General features: G+C 38.9%; 1 protein-coding gene across 1 annotated transcript in view; it reads right to left on the reverse strand.

The window, feature by feature from the left end:
- LAMA4 (laminin subunit alpha 4) overlaps window positions 1-19,429 on the reverse strand; it is a 130,955-nt gene that overhangs the window by 88,929 nt on the left and 22,597 nt on the right. Inside the window, exons 2-3 of the mRNA XM_063096436.1 lie at window positions 8,652-8,753; window positions 1,762-1,886 (exon numbers count right to left, since the gene is read on the reverse strand). Of these exons, the coding sequence (XP_062952506.1) occupies window positions 1,762-1,886; window positions 8,652-8,753 (227 nt within the window). The remainder of the gene's footprint in view (window positions 1-1,761; window positions 1,887-8,651; window positions 8,754-19,429) is intronic.

Consider the following 19,429-nt stretch of genomic DNA (forward strand, 5'->3'; position numbering starts at 1 on the left):
CACACATATGAATATTATCCTAGTCGAATGCAAATCCTTACTCCTTAGTTTGATTTACTAAGGAAAAAGCTGACATCCAGAGAAGGCAGAGGAACCAGGGAATGAAGCCAAGATTTGAACCTGGTCTCCTTGACTGCAAAGCTCATGGAAAGTGAGACAAGGAGAAAATAACTTGTCTGAGATAACATGGATCATGTGTCAAAATAAGAATATGAACCTAGGTTCATTACTCTTTGTACTTGTGGTTAACAAAAAGCATATATTTTGCCTTTGTCCCTGACACAGAGTTCCTACAACCCTTGGAATTTCCTGAGTGAAAAACCTGCCTTTTGTTGTTCATAACAAGCCTCTTTCAATCATCCCTGAGTTTACGCTGTTGAGGTGACTCTTGGTGGACACTTAGATAGCTTCATACCAACCATGTAATTAGAGCGTTGGAACTTTCAACCCTCTCCCCCAGCCAACATCCAGGAAGGGGAGAGTGCCTGGGGATAGAGTTTAATCACCAGTGGCCAATGATTTAATCAACCATTCATATGAAATGAAACTCTGATAAAAAACTCCTCAACAATGAGGTTTGGGGAGTTTCTGGGTTGGTGACACATGGACGTGCTGAGAGGATGGTGCTCTTTGAGAGGGCACAGAATCTCTGCACCCTGTTCTTCTCCCCCACCTCCCATATCTTTCCCTATACATCACTTCTGTTTGGTTGTTCCTGAGTTGTATCCTTTATAATAAACCAATAATCATAAGTATAGCACTTTTCTGAGTTCCTTGAGTCATTTTAATGAATTATCAAGCCTGAGGGAGGGGCTGAGAGAACTCCCCAAATTTGCAGTCTTCTGGGTAGAAGTGTGAGTAGACTGGCATTTTTGGCTGGCATCTGAAGTGGGGGCAGGCTTGTGGAACTGAACCCTTAACCTACAGGTTCTGTGCCAACTCGGGGATCTTAGTGTCAGAACTCAATTGACTGTAGGACACCCAGTTTGTATCAGAGAATTGGAAAATTGGTTGATATTTGTAAAACCACATACTACTGTCCTTTTTTGTGTTTTACATTCTGCCATTTTAAAGCCAATAAAATGGCCAGTCATAACTTGACTACTGGATTTATACATATTATGTACCTGAAAGAAATTCCATTATTTCCATTAAGATGTCTGAGAGTACTTCAAAAAGTTCATGGAAAGATGAAATAAAAAATAATATGAATCTTTCCATGAACTTTTTGATGACACCTTGCATATTTCTTCTCTGTAACTTCTCATTCAGGTCAAAACATAGCCAGAAGTGGGAATTAGTTTTCTACTGAGTCTACTATGAGCTGACTGGTCTAACGCATGCATTCCATTCTAATTCTGGTTGAAAAGCATATCTGTCTGCCACATGCAGGGAAATGTTTACTCAGTGAGAGTTAGAAGAAACAATACTACTGAAAATGTATTTTCAGTATCATAATGAGGAATTACCAGTTGTGATCTCTTTAGGTGAAGGGATAGCCAAGAAAAGATGAGATTAGCCTTGCTTACAAAACTTGGGAGACTTCATTGACCTTATGATGTACTCCTGTATTTTGGGAACAGAGTCATCACCTATACTGCAAGTGCTTAAGCTTCCCTGAAAGTGGATTTAGACTAGAAATCTTTCCTATATCTTTTCCAGTTTCATTCAACATGAGGAATTCAGTTTTTACTGTGGAGAAACCTCAGAACTCTGGATAGGGATAAGCATTAGAAGAAACCATCTTCCTTTAGGACTTACTTGGCCAGGTGAGGCAGGGGACAGGGGCATGGCTGGCAGAACCGGGGTGCTCCTGTGATGGAATCTCCAATAAAACCATCCAGACATTTTTCACAGTGCTCTCCTGTTGTGTTCCGTTGGCAGTGCTATGAGACAAAAGACAGGAGATTTGCAAGGACACAAAAGAAATTTTATAGACAGCAAATCTAGGAACCAAGCAATATTTGAAGCAAAAGGAATGAAAGGTTTGACAGAATAGATTGTGTGGGGAAGTACTGGTCAGCACGAAGGAGCCATGTTGGCCCCAGCCAGTGCTAGGAAGTGTGGACGAGTGGTGGATGAATTCATCCTGAACTTCTGTGAGTGCACTAGAAGCCTGGGGACTCTCTTTAGAGTGTGTGTGTGCAAAGGGGATTATTCATCAGTTACTCATTTCAATTCAGAATGCTAATTAGAATGATCAAAGCCTGGATGTTCCAGAAGCATCAGCTTACTGACTTGGAGTGAATATGAAATGAAAAAACAAAGAAGCAAACAATATCTCCCTGGTGCTTACCCATGACAATGGGAGCAATAAGGACTTATGGGCTTGGAGGAACAAAATGTGTCAGACTGTAGCGTAAATGGAGTAGAAGGTAGATAAAGAGCATTCTGCTAATGGGTTGGTATCTTGGATAGCGACACACAAGAAATAGTAAGCAGGTTTATTTGCATGATTTTTCCATTTATGTTGAGGATGACAGGAAGAAAGCACAAAACAGGCTGATCCTTTTGCCTGGAATGCCTGTTCATCATTCAAGATCTGCGCTAGGCTTCAAAATCTCCTGGAAGTCCCCTCTGATTTTCTCTTCCTGAATCCCTCCCTCTTTCCACTACCCACATAGTATTGTTAACTGTTCCCCACCTTGGCACCCCCTCCCCAATACACCATGTCTTCGGCACCAGCACTATATTGCCATGAACTTGAATGGCGTAGGTACTTAGTAGCTATCGAGCTGATGGATTAATTTCTATAAGAGGCAGTGAAGCTAATACACAGACAGCTCTCTCCTGTGGGACTGGACTGGAAGGCACAAGGCAATGCCAGTAACAGTATGATATTTTCATCTTTACATTCTCCAGTATACATAAAGGTTGAATCAGGTTTTCAGTGAAAGATTATACTGCTAGAATTAGAATAGCACTGAAGAGGCACCCTCCTACTTGAACAATTGTTTTAGTAACACACATACACAAGAGCTTCCATGGAACAACTGTTTTCAAGCAGTGCTCTGAAGGGGAACCTTGGGGAAGGCAAGATGGAGGAGCCATGGGCTGAAGTCTGAGCTCTTTATTTTTGTCTTTATGCTCTATTTGAGGTTCAGAATGAAATAAGAGTCGCTGCTCTACATATTTATATGGATTGACTAATTTTATTCTCACAACAACCCTGAGGTAGGTTCTTATTTCCCCTCCATTTTACATATGAAGAGATGAAGGCACAGAAAGGTCAAGTAAATTGCTCAATGTCACACAGATAGTAGGTGGCAAAAGTGAGATTCAGATTCAGGCAATCTGGCTCCAGAGGTGAGGCTAATTTCCATATTGCATTGCTTCTCCAGCACTGTTAGAGAAAAGGCTCCTTCTGTAAACAGTCACAAAATGACTGCATTAGAAGATATCAGACTATTTTACTGTTTAGCAGTTTGAGCTTCAAATGAAGCACAACACATCAGTTAAAAGAGAGAATCCGGAGGATGGCTGGTTATCAAAGTGGTTAGAGCATGGTGTTATAATACTAAGGTCAAGGTACTGGCCAATCACCAAAATAAAAAAAACAAAACCAAACAAGCTAGCCTGGTTGAACACTCTTCAGGCATCTGAGATCAGCAATTAGGGATGGACAATCTTTGGCCCCTGAACAGAACTATATCAGCAGAATAAAATTTAGAGGCTAGCTCAGAGAGCCTGACAGATCAATGAGAAACTCTGAAAAATAAAGTATGATATTCAGACAACAGGATGTTAACACATTTCCCTCATGGTTTTTAATACTGTGTTTTGCGTTGTCAGTCTTCAGGAAATATTTGTTGGGAAAAAAATGAAGGAAAAGGGGAAAGGATGAATTAATGAATTAGTGTCTGGGGCAAATAAAGGAAATTAAAATTCACCCAAAATTAGTTCAAAATTGGTGGCGATCTCTCATCCAGGGAAAACCAATGAGCCTTATCCAACCACCACGAACCTAAGCCATAAGCAATCTGGCAGGGCTGCTTGTAGACTGGTGCCAAATTTGTTTGAGTCCTTTTGGATAGACAAAGCCCATCTGTGCGGAAGCAAGCAGGCCTGTTGTAAGATGTTAGGCCATTATTTGTGCCCAAAGTGACTATTAAGCTGCAAAAATGAGCTAATTCCCAATTCTGTCTCCTTATGGCCCGATGGATGCTTTGGATGCCTTGTCAGGGCTTTAATTCTGCCATGGCAGCCACGGGGAGCAATTATCCTCAAGGGCAAAGCCACCAATCTCTCCAGACCTTTAAATACTAAGAGTGCAAATACTGACTTTCCTCATCTGCCTTCTTTCAAAGGGTTTGCTATGAAATTCCCTAAAAGGCATCAATACACATTCTGGGAGGTTGGCAGAGAGAGAACTGGAGGCAGGGAGAAAAGGTCCCTAGCTCTTCTGTTTTCTAGCTGGTTGACTTTGAACAAGTCACTTGGCCTTCCTGGGTTTCTACTCTTGCCTGTAAAAAGAAGATTTAGACAAGATGGCCTGTCAGGTTTCTTTCGGCTCTGAAAATCTTTTACTCTGAGATTGCAAAATGTCTCTTTACCTTCAATGCTCTGCCATTTAAAAAGCAAAAACCAAAACTGACAACAATAAGTAAGAATGTTGTTGGGGGGAAAGTTTATATTTTAATAAAACTGACTCCACTTAAAAACAATAAGCATTCTGAATCTTTTGCCAATGGTTAAGAAAGCTACATCTAGACAATCGATAGCAGATAAGTGTTAGGAATGACATTTGGGCACCAGCTGTGTCTCCTCCAAAGGAGAAATGATGTCTGTCACCTACTTGGTCACAGCACCAGCATAATGTGGGAGGAAGGTCCAAAAGAATGAGGTAAGCCTTTGTGTGGTTGTGTCAGCATGCTTTATGTAGGACTGGTTCCATGGATCTCTCAAAGTATGCCCAGGGAGCTCAAAACTATTTCCAAAATAGTACTAAGGTTTTATTTACCTTTTGCATCCTCATTTTCTCATGTACATAAGGTGAGGTATTCTAAAGGCTACACAGACACGAGATATTACCACAGACTGATGCAGAAACAGATAGGAGAACCCCGCTGCCTTCTATTAAGGCAACATTAAACATATTTTCACTTTGAAAAATATGTGTTTTGTAAAAAGATATTTATCTTAAAATGCAATAATGGGTTTATTATTGCTATTTTCAAATAAATTAATAAGTATTATAAAAATCTTTTAGTTTAAATTTCAAGTGTAATAAATATTGATAGATATAATCTACATAAACAAAAGCTTTTTGGTATCTTTAATAATTCTTAAGAGCGTAAAGGGTTTATGAGACCATAAAGTTTGAGTACTGTTCTATGCTTAGATCAAACACTTAAACTTCAGTGTTCACACAAATCCCCTGAGGATCTGGTGAAAATACAGAATCTAATTCAGTATGTCTGGGGTGGGACCTGAGCGTCTGCATTTCTAATAAGCTCCCAGATACCGCCAATGCTGCTGGTGTAGACCACACTTTAGAAGCAAGGGGCCAGATAGAAACACCTATTATTGTATCGGCAGCACTGTTTCCCAGTTACTCAGGGTTGGACCCAAGCCTGAGTTTCCAGTATAAGACAGTACACTCTATTGCAATACAGGTATGACCCAAGAACTTCATAAATTACAAAATTAAAGGTTTTTGCATTTAGGTTAGTTTGTTATTTTAGTAACCAATGCGTTCATTCACTTAACAAGGCTGGAGCAAGCTGATGTCATGACAGACAATGAGCTGTGGCTGTTATTAAAATGAAGAAAGCCTGGTTCCTGCCTTTGAGTACCTCACAGACTTGGGAAGGAAATAGAAAGGTAAAGAAAGAGAAATGTAGTGTGCTAGGGGCTGTGACTGAGGTATGTATCTATGTACGTACCTGCTATGGGATAAAGACAAGGGAAAGCAGCTTTTGCTTTTCCTGAGACAGTCGGGGAAGGCTTAATGGAGGTGGTGACATTTGAACTTGGCCTTGAAGTTATCCTTCAAGAAATTCCAGGTAGAGAACAAGGGAAGTTCAGGCACAGAATGTGAAAGTACAGAGCAAGTTCAGGTGGCAGTGGGCTCCGAGTGGAGAGAGTAGAAACTCCTGGAAGATTTTAGAGAGAGGGATGACTAGATTAGGTTGTGTTTTTGAAAGATGTCTTCACTGCTATGTGGGGGAAAGATCAGAGGAAGGAGAGTCCGGAATGAGGGACAAAGAGTAGTCGGGAACCTGTGGCGCTGGCCTGGGAGGGATGCTGTGGGTGTGAATTAAGGCAGTAGGAGGGCATAGAAGAGAAGACGCTCTCTCCTAGTTAGAACTGGTAGGATTTGGTGTCAAATTGAATGTTCAGGAAGAAAAAAGGAAGTTGGTGAAGCATCTGGCGCATCTAAGCCTAGAAGACCAGAAGAATGATGGTGTCACTGAGGTGGGGGATCTAAGAGGAGAAGCAAGTTCAGGTGGGGAAAGAAAGGATGAACGATGTGTAGAGAACTTATTTTCTACATTCAGGTTCTGTCACATTCTCACACGGATGGGCACAAAGCAACAGGGGACGCCAACAAGCTAACCATCCTTAGAATTCTTTGGATGCGAAATTTTCTAACTTTGTTTCAGAACTTTAGTTATCAGGGAACCAAACTGTCGCTATTTGTAAGATTTCTGTTTTTTTCAAGTTTGCAATAGATTGAAAAATTGTCAAAATTTTAATATAAGGATTATGTACTTTATCTAGATACCAATTTTACAGTTGCAAGTAAAAGAGAAACAAGAAGTCTTTATAGTCAATTTTTCCTGCTCTTTAACACCTAATGAGTGTGCTGGTTTATTGATCACATGTACTTAGTTTTACAGGGACGAACATGGTTGATTTCTGCCTTACACACGTAACAAAGGAGAGTTCAAAAATCATGAGGAAAATGCTAGTGACTGCAGAAATTAGAGATGTAATATCTTTGCTTTCCTGAGTAGGGTTTTAATTAGGCTGGGAGACTAATAAAAAAAATCCCTTAGCCTTCAATACATTGGATTACTTCCCTTCTCCATTGTGCTTAGGGTGAGCTAGAAGTCCATTTGGATAAATTAATTCAATAGACAAATCAAATCTTAATCCAAAGGAACCTGAGAAGCCCTGTGCCAGTGGTGAGCTTCAAGTCAGGTTTGCTCAACTCTAGTTCTGGTCATTGGGTTCCTGGCATCTTCTGGTTACTGAGCACTGGTTCCTTAGGTAGTCACTGGCCTGAGTTAGGGCCTCTTCTTGGTCCTCTGCACCTAGCCTCTAGAGCTAACTTTATTGTATTTTAATAAACTGGATAACAAAGAGCCTTTAATTGGTCAGATTATCTGAGTTGTACATTATCAGTTCAAGGGTATTCATGGGATTTTTTTTTTTCCCAAATGTCACTGGGATTAAAATAACAGGAAACCGGAGATGGAAGCATTAGAGAGGGGTAGACTTTGGCAGCTGCTGTGCCTACACTGCTGCGGAGGACATCCTGGATGGAATGGTTATTTAAGAAGTTGGGGGAAGGGGAGAACAGAAATATCAAGTCTAAACAAATGCTACAAAGAGACAGCAACCTTTAGTATTTTGCCACTTAATTCTGTCCCTTGAAAAATGGCAACTTCTAGGTTTAAAATAAATAAAAATGTTCTAATTTGCATCATAACGTAATGTGTAAGTAAAATAGCACCAGCATGGACACAACTTAGAGGTAACTTGTAATAAAAAATTATCTGTTTAATAGGGACAATTATGCTAATTTTGAGTGTATTTAAATATATATTCTTGTAGCTTATGCAAAAACACTCTTGCAGTTTTGGAAAGTCTTTCTTGCCGAATGGCAACTTGAAGAGTTGAATTTTCCTGCTATGTCATATAGTTCATGAAGCAAAACTTGATATGAGGGTGTAAGTCCTTAAAAATGCCCCCTACGGCTTCTGCTGAAGCCACTTCTGGTATATATTTCAACACCCATTTTTACTTAGTTGCCAGTCCATTCAGTGAAAATGGGAAAAATGTAGCAAGGACTTTTCTGCTAGAAGGCTTCTCAGTCTCCATAGTTCTCTATCATGCTTCATCGAAGAACCATCTACAGGAGAGCTCATTTCAGTTACGGAAAAAAAAATTCTCTTGGGGGCTTGAACATAGAATTACAAAGATGCAAGGCCAAAACTTTCATTTTCATTAGCTATTTGGTTCAAACTTAATTTTTTAAAACTAATTTTGATCTATAGACCTGATTATCTTAAGTTCTAAAACAGGCTATGCAACAACTGTTTTCTTCTGGTGTGTGTGGATTGAAGCCAAACATATGGCAAACTATACTATTACAGACGGATGGGGATGGACGGTTTCCTCCTCTGTGTATTACTTTCACTCCCATTACCACTGGCCTACAGCAGGAAACCAGCTGCCGAGGGTGGCGAGGCAGGAACCTCCTGGAGCATGCGCATTCATGCATATACCTCGGTGGCCACTTAAAATCAGAAGTAGTTTGCACGATGCATTTTGCAGGAAAAGTGGATGGATTAAAAAAAAAAAAAAGTTTGATTAGCAGTTTACTCCTATGTAGCTCAAACGTCCAGAAAGAATATTTTATCCCCACCCAAGATGCAAAGGCCCAGTGACACATGTGAAGAGTGACGGGGACCCTGACTTACCACACAGAATCCGGAGCCATCCAAACATTCGTTGGAATGACCATTACAGTCACAGGGCAAACAGTCTCCTGACAGGGTGCGAAAGAAACCAGCACCACATTTCTGTAACAGACACATCAAAAGCATTTTAATTATTGAAAAGATCAATTGTGGTCAGTATTTTCTGAGCAAAATAAGAGGGGGTAATTATTAAACCATCTAAACATTCTTTACAAAACATACTAAAATGAATTATTTATACTACCATTTAGTGATAGATGATTTATATACAGTCTTCTTTGTTACATAATTATTATTTATACTACCATGGATTATTTATTAAAGAATTATTTATACTACCATTTAATGATACATGATGTATATACAATCTTCTTTGTAGCATAATTATTATTTATACTACCATGAATTATTTATTAATGAATTATTTATACTACCATTTAGTGATGCATGATGTATACACAACCTTCTTTGTTCCATAATTTTTCCCTCTTCTTTCACTTTTCAGGAGAACAGGAACACCTTTAACATTGTTCCATCATTGTAAGGAGGAATAAGCTTTTAGGTAACAGTAAGGGAGAAAGTTTTTTAATATTTTCTTCCACAACAAAACAAAACAAAAACATGACTGAATATTAGTCAGGGTGAGGAATTACATCTTGCTCAGTATAAATAAAGACTTCTGGTTCCAGAGATTACTGGCCATGGTGTAACAACTTAGAGTTGCGTCTTTCTTAAACTTGGGTTCTTAAAAAATTCTATTTTTCCAGATCCTAACATTGTAAAGGGAGTGGTAATGAAGTTGATAAGCTCTTAGACTTGTTAGGTCCTGAGAGAGTGTCATTCATATATTTCATTTATCCTCATAACTCTTAGAGTAACACATTATTTTCCTTCATTCTAACAATGAGGTAATCAGACTCAGAGATGCCAAATGGATTGTGGGGATGTCAAACCATCCTGCAATGCAGCAGTCGACCTGCACAATAATGAATTGTCCTCCCTCCTCAAATATCGCTGGTGCTCCAGCTGAGAAACATGGTCAGATTGTTCCTGGTTTATGTGATTGGGCTTATGGATATGTATTTGATGTTTCTTTGGAATGTCTCAATGATACAGGGCAGAAACGGCATTATAGGCCTGGAAGCCCACCCCCTGCTCATGAGACAGGCTTACATCTAAAGAATTCCAGACAGATAAGAATCTGGTTTGTTTCCACGGACTTAACAGAGTAGAGATTTCACATCAGACCCCCCCCCCCCATGACCTATTGTAGTTTGTACTCTCCTGGCTACCAGGAAATTTTTCATTGTATCTGGGCGAAGTCCCTCTGACTGCTACGCAAACCCATTTCCTCTTACTTTCTTCTGTGTAAAGAAAGAGTTCACTAGACACAATTTACACTATAAAAATACCACCAGTTTGGATCCTGAAACTAAAATTTAATATATTCCATTTAGAGGTCTTTTAATAGAGAAAAATGACATTTAATAGAGAATACTGACATTGAGGAAAAGGGAAAGAAATTTCATTTTTCTAAGTGAGAGAAAGTAAGGCTGAGAGAGGACCAACTTGTAATTTATAATTGAGAGTTTGTGGTTGATGATAAGTCTTTTTCAAAACAGTGGTTCCCCAGCTCTGTAATTGACCATATTACAGTCACCTGGGGAGCTCCTGATTCAGTAGTTCTGACTGTGAAGTGAAGGGTTTTGTATTATTAAAAAATACATTTTTTATTTTAGGATAACTTTAGATTTACAGAAAAATTGTGAAGAATCTGTAGTTTTGAAAAGCTCCCCAAAGATTCCAATTTTCGACCAGATTTGGAAAGCATCTTCACAATGCCATACATATGTTAATTGCTGCTCAGTGAATACATGGTAATTTGAATGGTTTGGACCAAGATAAAAATTCTGAGGCATACATACTTTTGAAAATCACTGGCATATACTGCTAACTCATCCACCGCTCTCTGCTGGGGCTGGATTTGGTCTCAAATCTTTCTCAACAGTCCAGCAGCCATTGCCTAGATTGGACTGTATGCAAGGGAAAATCTTTATGTTGTGCCATGTTTAGGAGGAGACTTCACTCTGAGAATCTGTCATTATCCTCTTATCTACCCCCTAGGCCAAGGCTGTGACCTTGGGTGAAGGATGACTTGGCTTTAGCACCATATAATGTGGGAGATGTAAGAAAAAGGGAGGCAGGAATAGGGCTGTGTTGAGCCATCATTTGGTCCCCTGCCGAGAGGGTGAGGGTGTGGGGTGGAAACCTGGCAAACACCTTCCCTGCTGGGCTCCATCCTCCTAAAATATATTTTCCAATTCATCTATCCAGAGGGAAGCAGCATTTAAAAATTCACATAAAGGTACCATATAGGCCAATGGGGGCCTGGTGAATCCAGAATTTAGATCCTTTGTTTCTCTGTCAAGTTTGAGCTCTTAATCATCCGGTATACCATTAATTTATTCAACCAAACTTTTCTTGTTGGACATTTAGGTTACTTCCAAAGTTTTGCTGTTATAAACATTCCAAAACAGGCTATAATGGATAAAAAAATGTAAAATATCTCCTTTGAGCCCCAGGAAAAGAATTAAAAATAGACATAATGCTTAAAAATATCTAGTTATTAATATATAAAAGCCAATGAGTGGTAATATTTACTTTTTAAACAATTTATTTTAGCTAAGTTGTCATGTTGACCACTTTCCGGTAAATCATTTGTAGACCTTTCACAGCTCTCCATTATGAAGCAGCTCTATTTTTACAGCTTCCCTCCTGCTCTGCTACTAAGATTGGATTAATCAATACCATTTACTTCCGCCTTTGAAGAATAAGAGTAGAAATTTCCATTTGTTTACCTTGTTATGATTAGTGTGAAATCTGGCTTGGAGTGAAAATCAGTGTATGGGTACTGGCCTAGTTTTATAGAAATAAGAACTAGATGGAACTTTAGGAAGAAGAAGTTAGTGTATCTATTGGCATTACTTACATTTAAGGAAACTGGGGATGACAGTATATGGTACTGTCATTGCAGAAAACATTATTTCCAGATGTCCATCATGTAATGACAATATTAATTATTTCATAAAATATAATTATAATGAACTAAGATTGCTTTTTTTTTTTTTGTCTTTTTCGTGACTGGTACTCAGCCAGTGAGTGCACCAGCCATTCCTGTATAGAATCCGAACCTGCGGCGGGAGCGTTGCTGCGCTCCCAGCACCGCACTCTCCCGAGTGCACCACGGGCTCGGCCCTAAGATTGCTTTTTAACAAAAGGATAACATTTATACAACTGTTTGATCATTTTTGTCCTCATTTAAAGAAGTCCCCTTGAGAACACTAGACTCATACCAACAATAATGTCATTGTACAGAACATTTTTTGAATTTTCTTAAAATTTTTACATCATGTTCTTTTTGAAGGATAGTCCAGTCTACATTCTTTGGGTGTGGCAAACTTCTAAAAGTCATTTGGAGTTATTAAAGAAGATGAATACTAAGCTAAGTAATACAACTTTAGGTTAAAAACTTTCACAAAAATCTTAATGTTTCCCAAATACAGTCACAGAGAAGCTAATTAATTGACCACAAATTACTACTTTTTCACAGACACTGAATCTTTGAGAGCTTCAGAATTTCTGTTGAAAAGCATGATTGACTAAATATTTAAATGATCTAATAGCATACTCTAGGAATCTAAGATCCCAAATTACCTATTAAAACAAACCAACAATGGTTAAAATTGACAGGATTTAGGAAGAGCCTGAAATTGTTTTCTGAGGGTGTGAGATACATCCTGAGGTCTCTGAGTAGAATGCTTATGTCCTGCAGAGAATCAGACCCTAATTTCCAGCTCCAACAGATGACAACAAATCAATTATAATAAAATTTCATTACAAAGAGCACACTCTACAGCCCTGGTGCCTATCTATTCTAACAGCATTTGACCTATAATTGGAATAGATATTTGCATTGTGTCTTAAACCAAGGATCTACAAATCTTTTACAAATGTAAACTCCACTCATCTTGCTTTCTGAATCAGACTTTTAGAATTTTGATTCACGAACTTTTGCTGTAATTTACTGAGGCTCAAAGTGGAAAGCATATATACATTCATACAACTGTTTGATCATTTTTGTCTTCATTTAAAGAAGTCCCCTTGAGAACACTAGACTCATACAAACAATTCTGCCATTGTACAGCATATTTTTTAAATTTTCAAATTTCAAATGTGTGTACACATGTGTGTGTATATATATACATGCACATACATGCATATATAAACACATATATACATATACATATATATGTACTCCATCTACATTCATTCACTGGTGTCCAGAGTTATTGCTACCTTTTATATTAATATTTTTTCAAATTTAACATTTCAACTATCTTTCTGATTAGGTTTTTGTATATACGTAATCAACCCACTTTTCTCTTATTCCTAGGCAACAATGATTTTAGCTAGAGTTTTAGTTTTAGTGAGTTCCATTTTTTGTTTTAGTAAATGATAAAAGTCACCTTAAGATAGAATATTATGCTCACTTAGGAGCTAAAGCTTTGTGCCCTTACTCAGAGTCTATGCTGGCTTCCATCTGCTTAAAACTTGAGCAGACTAAGAATCAGATCATACTCAAAAATCTTATAGTGGAGACCAACACAATTTAATCTTTTCAAAATAGCAATTTAGTTTTTGCTAGGGAGAAATGACTTCTGAGAATATATTAATTTATTAAATGAGTAGGCATCTTACCGGCCATTTTTTTCATGTAAAAATAAAAAGTAAAATATATGAGATGTTAAGCTATTGATCTTTTGCCTCTGTATATTTTTTTTAGGTTGGGCTTAACATGTCCTGATTTTTCATATACGAATCTACAATCGAAGTGCTAAAAGCAGTTAAATGCATTATGCAAAGTGTTACAGTTAGTAAGGAGTTATAACTGATTTTACTTGAATCTGGAGAGAATTATCTATGTATCCTCCCTTGGGTATCTCTAAGCTCTTGCTTGCGTAATTGAAATTCCCCACATTTTAATAGGTGAAGTTAATTTTTAGATTTTGACAGTGATTTCATCATAGCTTGATTAGGAAAGTGGTTTCAACATTCTTCAGAGGTTTATCCAGTTCAAAGGTATTTCTTATGATTGGCATAAGAAAGCTAGGTCTAAAGTTAAACACAGACTATGGTGCTGTTTCTCCTGATTGTCTCTTAGAGCTACCTTTATGCTTACTGCTTACATGTCTGCCATGCCTCGTGCAGGGTACAAAACACTCTAGTTCTCAATTTAGTCACCAAGGAAATTGAGAGAGTGACTCAGGTCCCGAGGAATTCCAAGGAGCACAGAGCTGTCTTGACCAGTTGTAAGTCGGGTCCATTAGTTTTACAAAGAGTGGAGAGAGAGTTATCATGGTATTTGCATCACATTTATACGGCTATTCCTCAGCACTCTTCATTGGGCTTCCTGGGTGCTCTCATGGGTGAAAATCAATGCTCCACTCACAGATCTCAAATAACTGTCCCCAAACCCTGCTCATCAAATGTTTATTTGGACTGTAGATATCAACAGACTCGGGTGTGTTGAAGTACTTACTAGCTTGCTAATAAAAAGCCCTCTCTATTTGTATAATTAAAAGGATCAAACAAGGAAGTTCACAGCCCCTAAGGCCATACAGATTTTCCCTTTGAAATGTTGGATTTTGGGATGATTATGTTCATTAATACTGAAGAACATTTAATTTTTTCATTGAAAAGTTACTTAAAATAATTTTTAAGTTACTCATTTATAGTAGTGATTGCCACTTACATAACATAATGAGGCTCCAGTGGTGCCTTTTTCCTTTGACTTTTTCTTGAAATAAATCTGCTGCTGACAAATGGCTTTCTGCTCTGGGTTCTCTTCACGTTGCCTCCTGTAACTGGCTTGTTCTTTTCACTCCTCATCTTCCTAGCTGTGGTTACACAACACAGCCTCTGCCAGATTTTTTTATATCTGAAAACTGACTCAGTTTTATTTGATTTACTAGGGCAAATGCCATGGACACATTTCCAAGAAAGGAAGAGATGTGGACCACAAGGGCTAGCAACAAGAACGAGTAGAGAGAGATGACTTGAGAGTTACAGGCATTTAGGGGATTTTGATATGACTCCTTAACCACTTAGGGGAATCAATGTTGTGAGATGACAGACATCTCTGTCATCTTCATCTGGGTTTTTATGAATAATAACAGCTAATATTGACTGACAGACACCAGGCACTGAGCTAAGTGCTTTTCATGGACTATCCAATTTCATCATTACCATTTAATGTCCCACAGGCTTGCAAATATGCACCTAAATTAGCTTTTATTTTTATGAGAAGTTCTAAGGTTGAATTGTCTGTAAGTGACCATGACTTCTTTTCTGTGTACCCAGGGAAGGCAGCAGTGCCTTTCACTGGTTGGGGCATTTCATCAGTTTGCATTGCTGGTAGATGAACCTGCTTCTATCTTGTGGTACCCTGTGCACTTCAGTGCTACCCTCACCCTTGATCGCTCAAGATGCAAAGCAGAGAGTGACTGGCAGGACATGTCTTTCTTTACTTATGATCTTCCTAATGAGTTTATTCACCATAGCTGTGAATTAGCAGGAAAGGAGAAACGCATCCCAAACTTCTTTTGCACCCACTGACTCTTGGCAGATAATCATGCCTCCAATGAGGAAGGCCATTGGGTGGAAAGTTTCATACTATCGCTTTTCTTCTCAAAATTCCCCTTTGCCCGGACCCGTCTTTAGGTCCTCTGCCTGTCTCAGAGAGGCAGTGCTCCTCAGCATAGCAAAGACGAGCCCTCTGTGCTCTGGGGCCCACATATCTGTGGCCTTCAGACCTGCTGCATTGCCCAGCCCCCGCCCTCACATACCATCCATCTCTTCATACCCTCAGTGGGGAGAGGAGGCAGAGAGTACAGTACAGTTAGGTGTTGGGTCCTGTGTTGGATGAGCCTTGACTTCTTCCCCTAGGCTCAGAATCCAAGAACACCTTCCCCCAGCCCTGCCTCCCCTTCACTTTCCTCCTCTCTCATCCAGCCAGTTTTCTTGAGTGAGAACTTAACCGTGCTGGCTCAGCCTCCTTTGCGCTGGTCCATGCCTCTGTCCATCATCTGGCTCCTGCTCCATTGCACCACTGAAACTGCCGACAGAGATGTGCGGGATGACTTCATGGCTGTGCTTTCCCAATGGTACTTGTGCTCATTTCAGTACTTAACATTGTTGAAATTCCCTCCAGGACAACTCCCTCTTCTGGTTTTTCTCCTGCCTATCTTTCTTTCTCATTTTTTTTTCTTTGGGGGGGGTGCAGTGGGGAAAGTCCTGATCCTCTGCTGCCCCTACATTGTTAGTGTTCTCCAGGGTCACCTCCTTATCCCTGTTTTCTATCTACCCACTTTTGCTGTATAAGTTCAACCCCTCCCATAGTTTCATCATCCATCTATATTCTGGTGACTCCCAAACCTCTCTGTATATCCTTGATCTCGTTGTTTTATGCCAACCTCTTCTTTCCAAGTGCACGTTAGACAAGTCCATCATCGGTTCTACATGCACATGGAGTTGAATGTGTCCTACACCAACCTCATTATGGCCTCTCCCAAATCTACTTTCCTCCTCATATTATATCTCAGTTAATGATAAAGATTATAGAACATAAAAATAAAAAGTAATAAATGAATACTTAAAAATTACATTAATGTATATTGCATTAATGTAATTTTTGGAAGTGCTTCCAAAGGAATGAACTCTGCAAGGATCAGAGAATGGTTTGCACACAGAATGACAAAAAAAAATTTTTTTTTTTAAAGATGTCCGATAAGGGGATCTTAACCCTTGACTTGGTGTTGTCAGCACCACACTCTCCCAAGTGAGCTAACCAGCCATCCCTATATAGGGATCCGGACCCGTGGCCTTGGTGTTATCAGCACCACAGTCTCCTGAGTGAGTCACGGGCCGGCCCTAGAATGACAAAGTTTAAGTATTCAAGATCTGTCTTTTCTTTTTCACAATCACTGTGCTATCATTGTTACTTCAAATCTGTGGTTTAAATGCGGGTACATATATGAAGTACCACAGAAATCGGAGTCTCACGTCAAAAGTGACCTTACACAATTCTGACCTATAAACTTATTCTGTAAACTAATACCCCTACCTGGGTTGGCGTGGACTGTAGGACTAGAAGTTCTCCAAATTAATTTCTGTGTAGAATACGATGTTTATTAAAGGTTAAGTAATTGGGATGTGCTAATTTGCAGTTTACATATTTGTTATATTACTAAAACAACAGTAACCACAGCAACTGCTTGGAACTTAGATAACAAAAGCTTTTTCAGGGAGGGGAATTTTGTCATTGACATTGTTTAGAATTGTTGTCACATGGTGATTATAAAAAGCAGACTGAGTTTTAGTAAGTTTTATTATTGTTTTTAATTTCTCTATGCACAGTGGACCCCTTACTGTGTCCGCCTGGGTTAGACTGTTCCTACCTCCTGCAGTCCTTTGTATGACATTGCCTCATAGAATTTACATTTTACTTCTGAAATATTATGAAGATGATTCTTTCTCCTTGTTCCAAATACCACTGTTTAGTTCAGGATCTTGGAGTTTCTCTCTCCTGAATTATTATAATTCCCTCTACTCTACTTTCTCCTCACAAAACTTTCTCTCTTGCAGTTCACTTTTCATTACCAGAATTAATTTAAAAAACTATTGTACTGCTTTTCTGCTTTAACTCTCCCAGTGGCACTTTGTTCATTGACTACACGAATAACCGCAATTTCTTAGCATGACATGCAAGGCTCTTCTTTTACAATCCAACCCCAGCCTATCTCTTTAAGGTCAACCTCAGCTCCCTCTGCTCTAATTAAACCACATATTCTCCTCCCCCCCCCACATATACCATACTGTTGCCCTCCTTGCCTTTGCACATACAGTCAAAGGGATGTCTTTCTTCCTTCCATCATCTGGGAATTTCTCCCTCAGTATCTCAGACTTAGTTGCTCACATGGCACTTTGTACATACCTCATGAGAGCAAATGGAACTTGATTACAATTTTTAATTTATACTCCTGCCTCCCTGAAATCACTGTGAGCCCCTAGAGATAGTGTCTTATTCATCTTTGTATCCTCATCACCTATCACAGCAAATATCAAGTAGATGGTGAAAATATATTAGTGATAAAAATGGATTTGAACCTGTAGAGAATGAGCCAAATGAGGGCAAAATTGTACAAACACTTTGGCAAATCTCAGAAGTGAAAATATCTCCAATCATGAATAAATCTTTTAAATATAATATTGAGGGGAAAAGCCAGTTGCAGAACAGAAACAATATAGGTTTTATGTTGCATTTGAAAACATGCAAATAATACTATGCAATACATTTATAGGGATACATGCATATAAAGAAAAGTGTAAAGAAATCAGGCCATTTAAGGGTAAAGAAGGGGAATGAGATTGGGGAAGGGTATAGGGGCTTCAACTATGCTGGCAATATTTTACCTCTTAAGCTACATGAAGGGTATATAAGTTCTCCTGAAAGAATGAAAGAAGGAAGAAATAATTGAAGAAAGAAAGAAAGAAAAAGAGAAGAAAGGAAAATGAAAGGTCCTACTTAGATTGGCTGGATATCGGACTTCCATGTCTAGACCTGGTGGGGTCTCTAACACATCATCTCCAGGAAGTGACTAATGTGGCCTTGACAATAGATTCAGATGCTTGTGCATAATTTCCCTAACTTCCTGGTTATTCGCTTTATGTACTATTATCATTACACACAGTTAAAAAAATAAGCATAGGAACATTCCTTGCTAATTTGTTCTTCCTTTGTTTTTCATCTTACAACTAGCAGCTATCTCATCCCATGTGGCAGCTTTTCACATGTCTTATGTTTGTCTCAGGGGAAGTGTGCATCAGCTTTTAGATTCTTCTAAAATGTTTGAATGGCTCTTTAATTTGATGTCCACTAATTATTTCATTCTAGCAGTAAAGCTACATGTCCTAGGCTACCTGTGCAACCTGGAGAACTTTTAGGGTACTTATTTATTCTAGTTGTACCATATTAATATAAGGCAGAGGTAAAAGATTCTCAAAATACTGCACAATACTCCTACTTTTCAATTAACTAAGAAGCTAAAATATTAAAATCCAAGTAAGAGGGTTTACAGGCCAGTTTTCTGTCCTAAGAGAGGAGTTGGGTCCCAAACTCAGAGAGCTCTGCCTCTGCAGGGACCAAAACAGCTAAAAATGGGAGACTCAACCATCTTTGTCTTTAGATTGGCAGAACATGGCAGGAGTGACCCACAAACTGAGGCCAAAGATTGCCCTCTCCAGCTGCCTGGAGCTAAAAACGGGGGAATCAAGAAAATATTGAGCAATAATTCAAACCAAATGAAGCTGAGTTGCGAAATTTAAGATTATGTTCTTACAGTTTGCTAATTTTGGGGGTATAATCTCTTCTCCATTATTGCTTTACATGAAGGTAAAATAATTTGTGAATTAAAACAGCTGATTGAAGTAGATGCCTTAGGAAAGGGGTTTCTCCAGACTAAAGGAAATAGAACAAGCCATGAATTTCAGGAGGGTGGTTGTCATTAGTAAGTCAGGAGCCCAGCAGGAAGCAGAATTCACCTCAGAGGGTTCAAATGGAGAGAATGAAGAGACTAGAATGGATGGATGGTTTATAGAAGTGTAAGCAGCTTAAGAGAGCAAGGAATGGAGAGGCCATGGGAGGCTAGAAACAGTGGAAT

This window comes from Cynocephalus volans, chromosome 5, assembly GCF_027409185.1.
Source record: "Cynocephalus volans isolate mCynVol1 chromosome 5, mCynVol1.pri, whole genome shotgun sequence".
NCBI classification, from domain to species: Eukaryota; Metazoa; Chordata; class Mammalia; order Dermoptera; family Cynocephalidae; genus Cynocephalus; species Cynocephalus volans.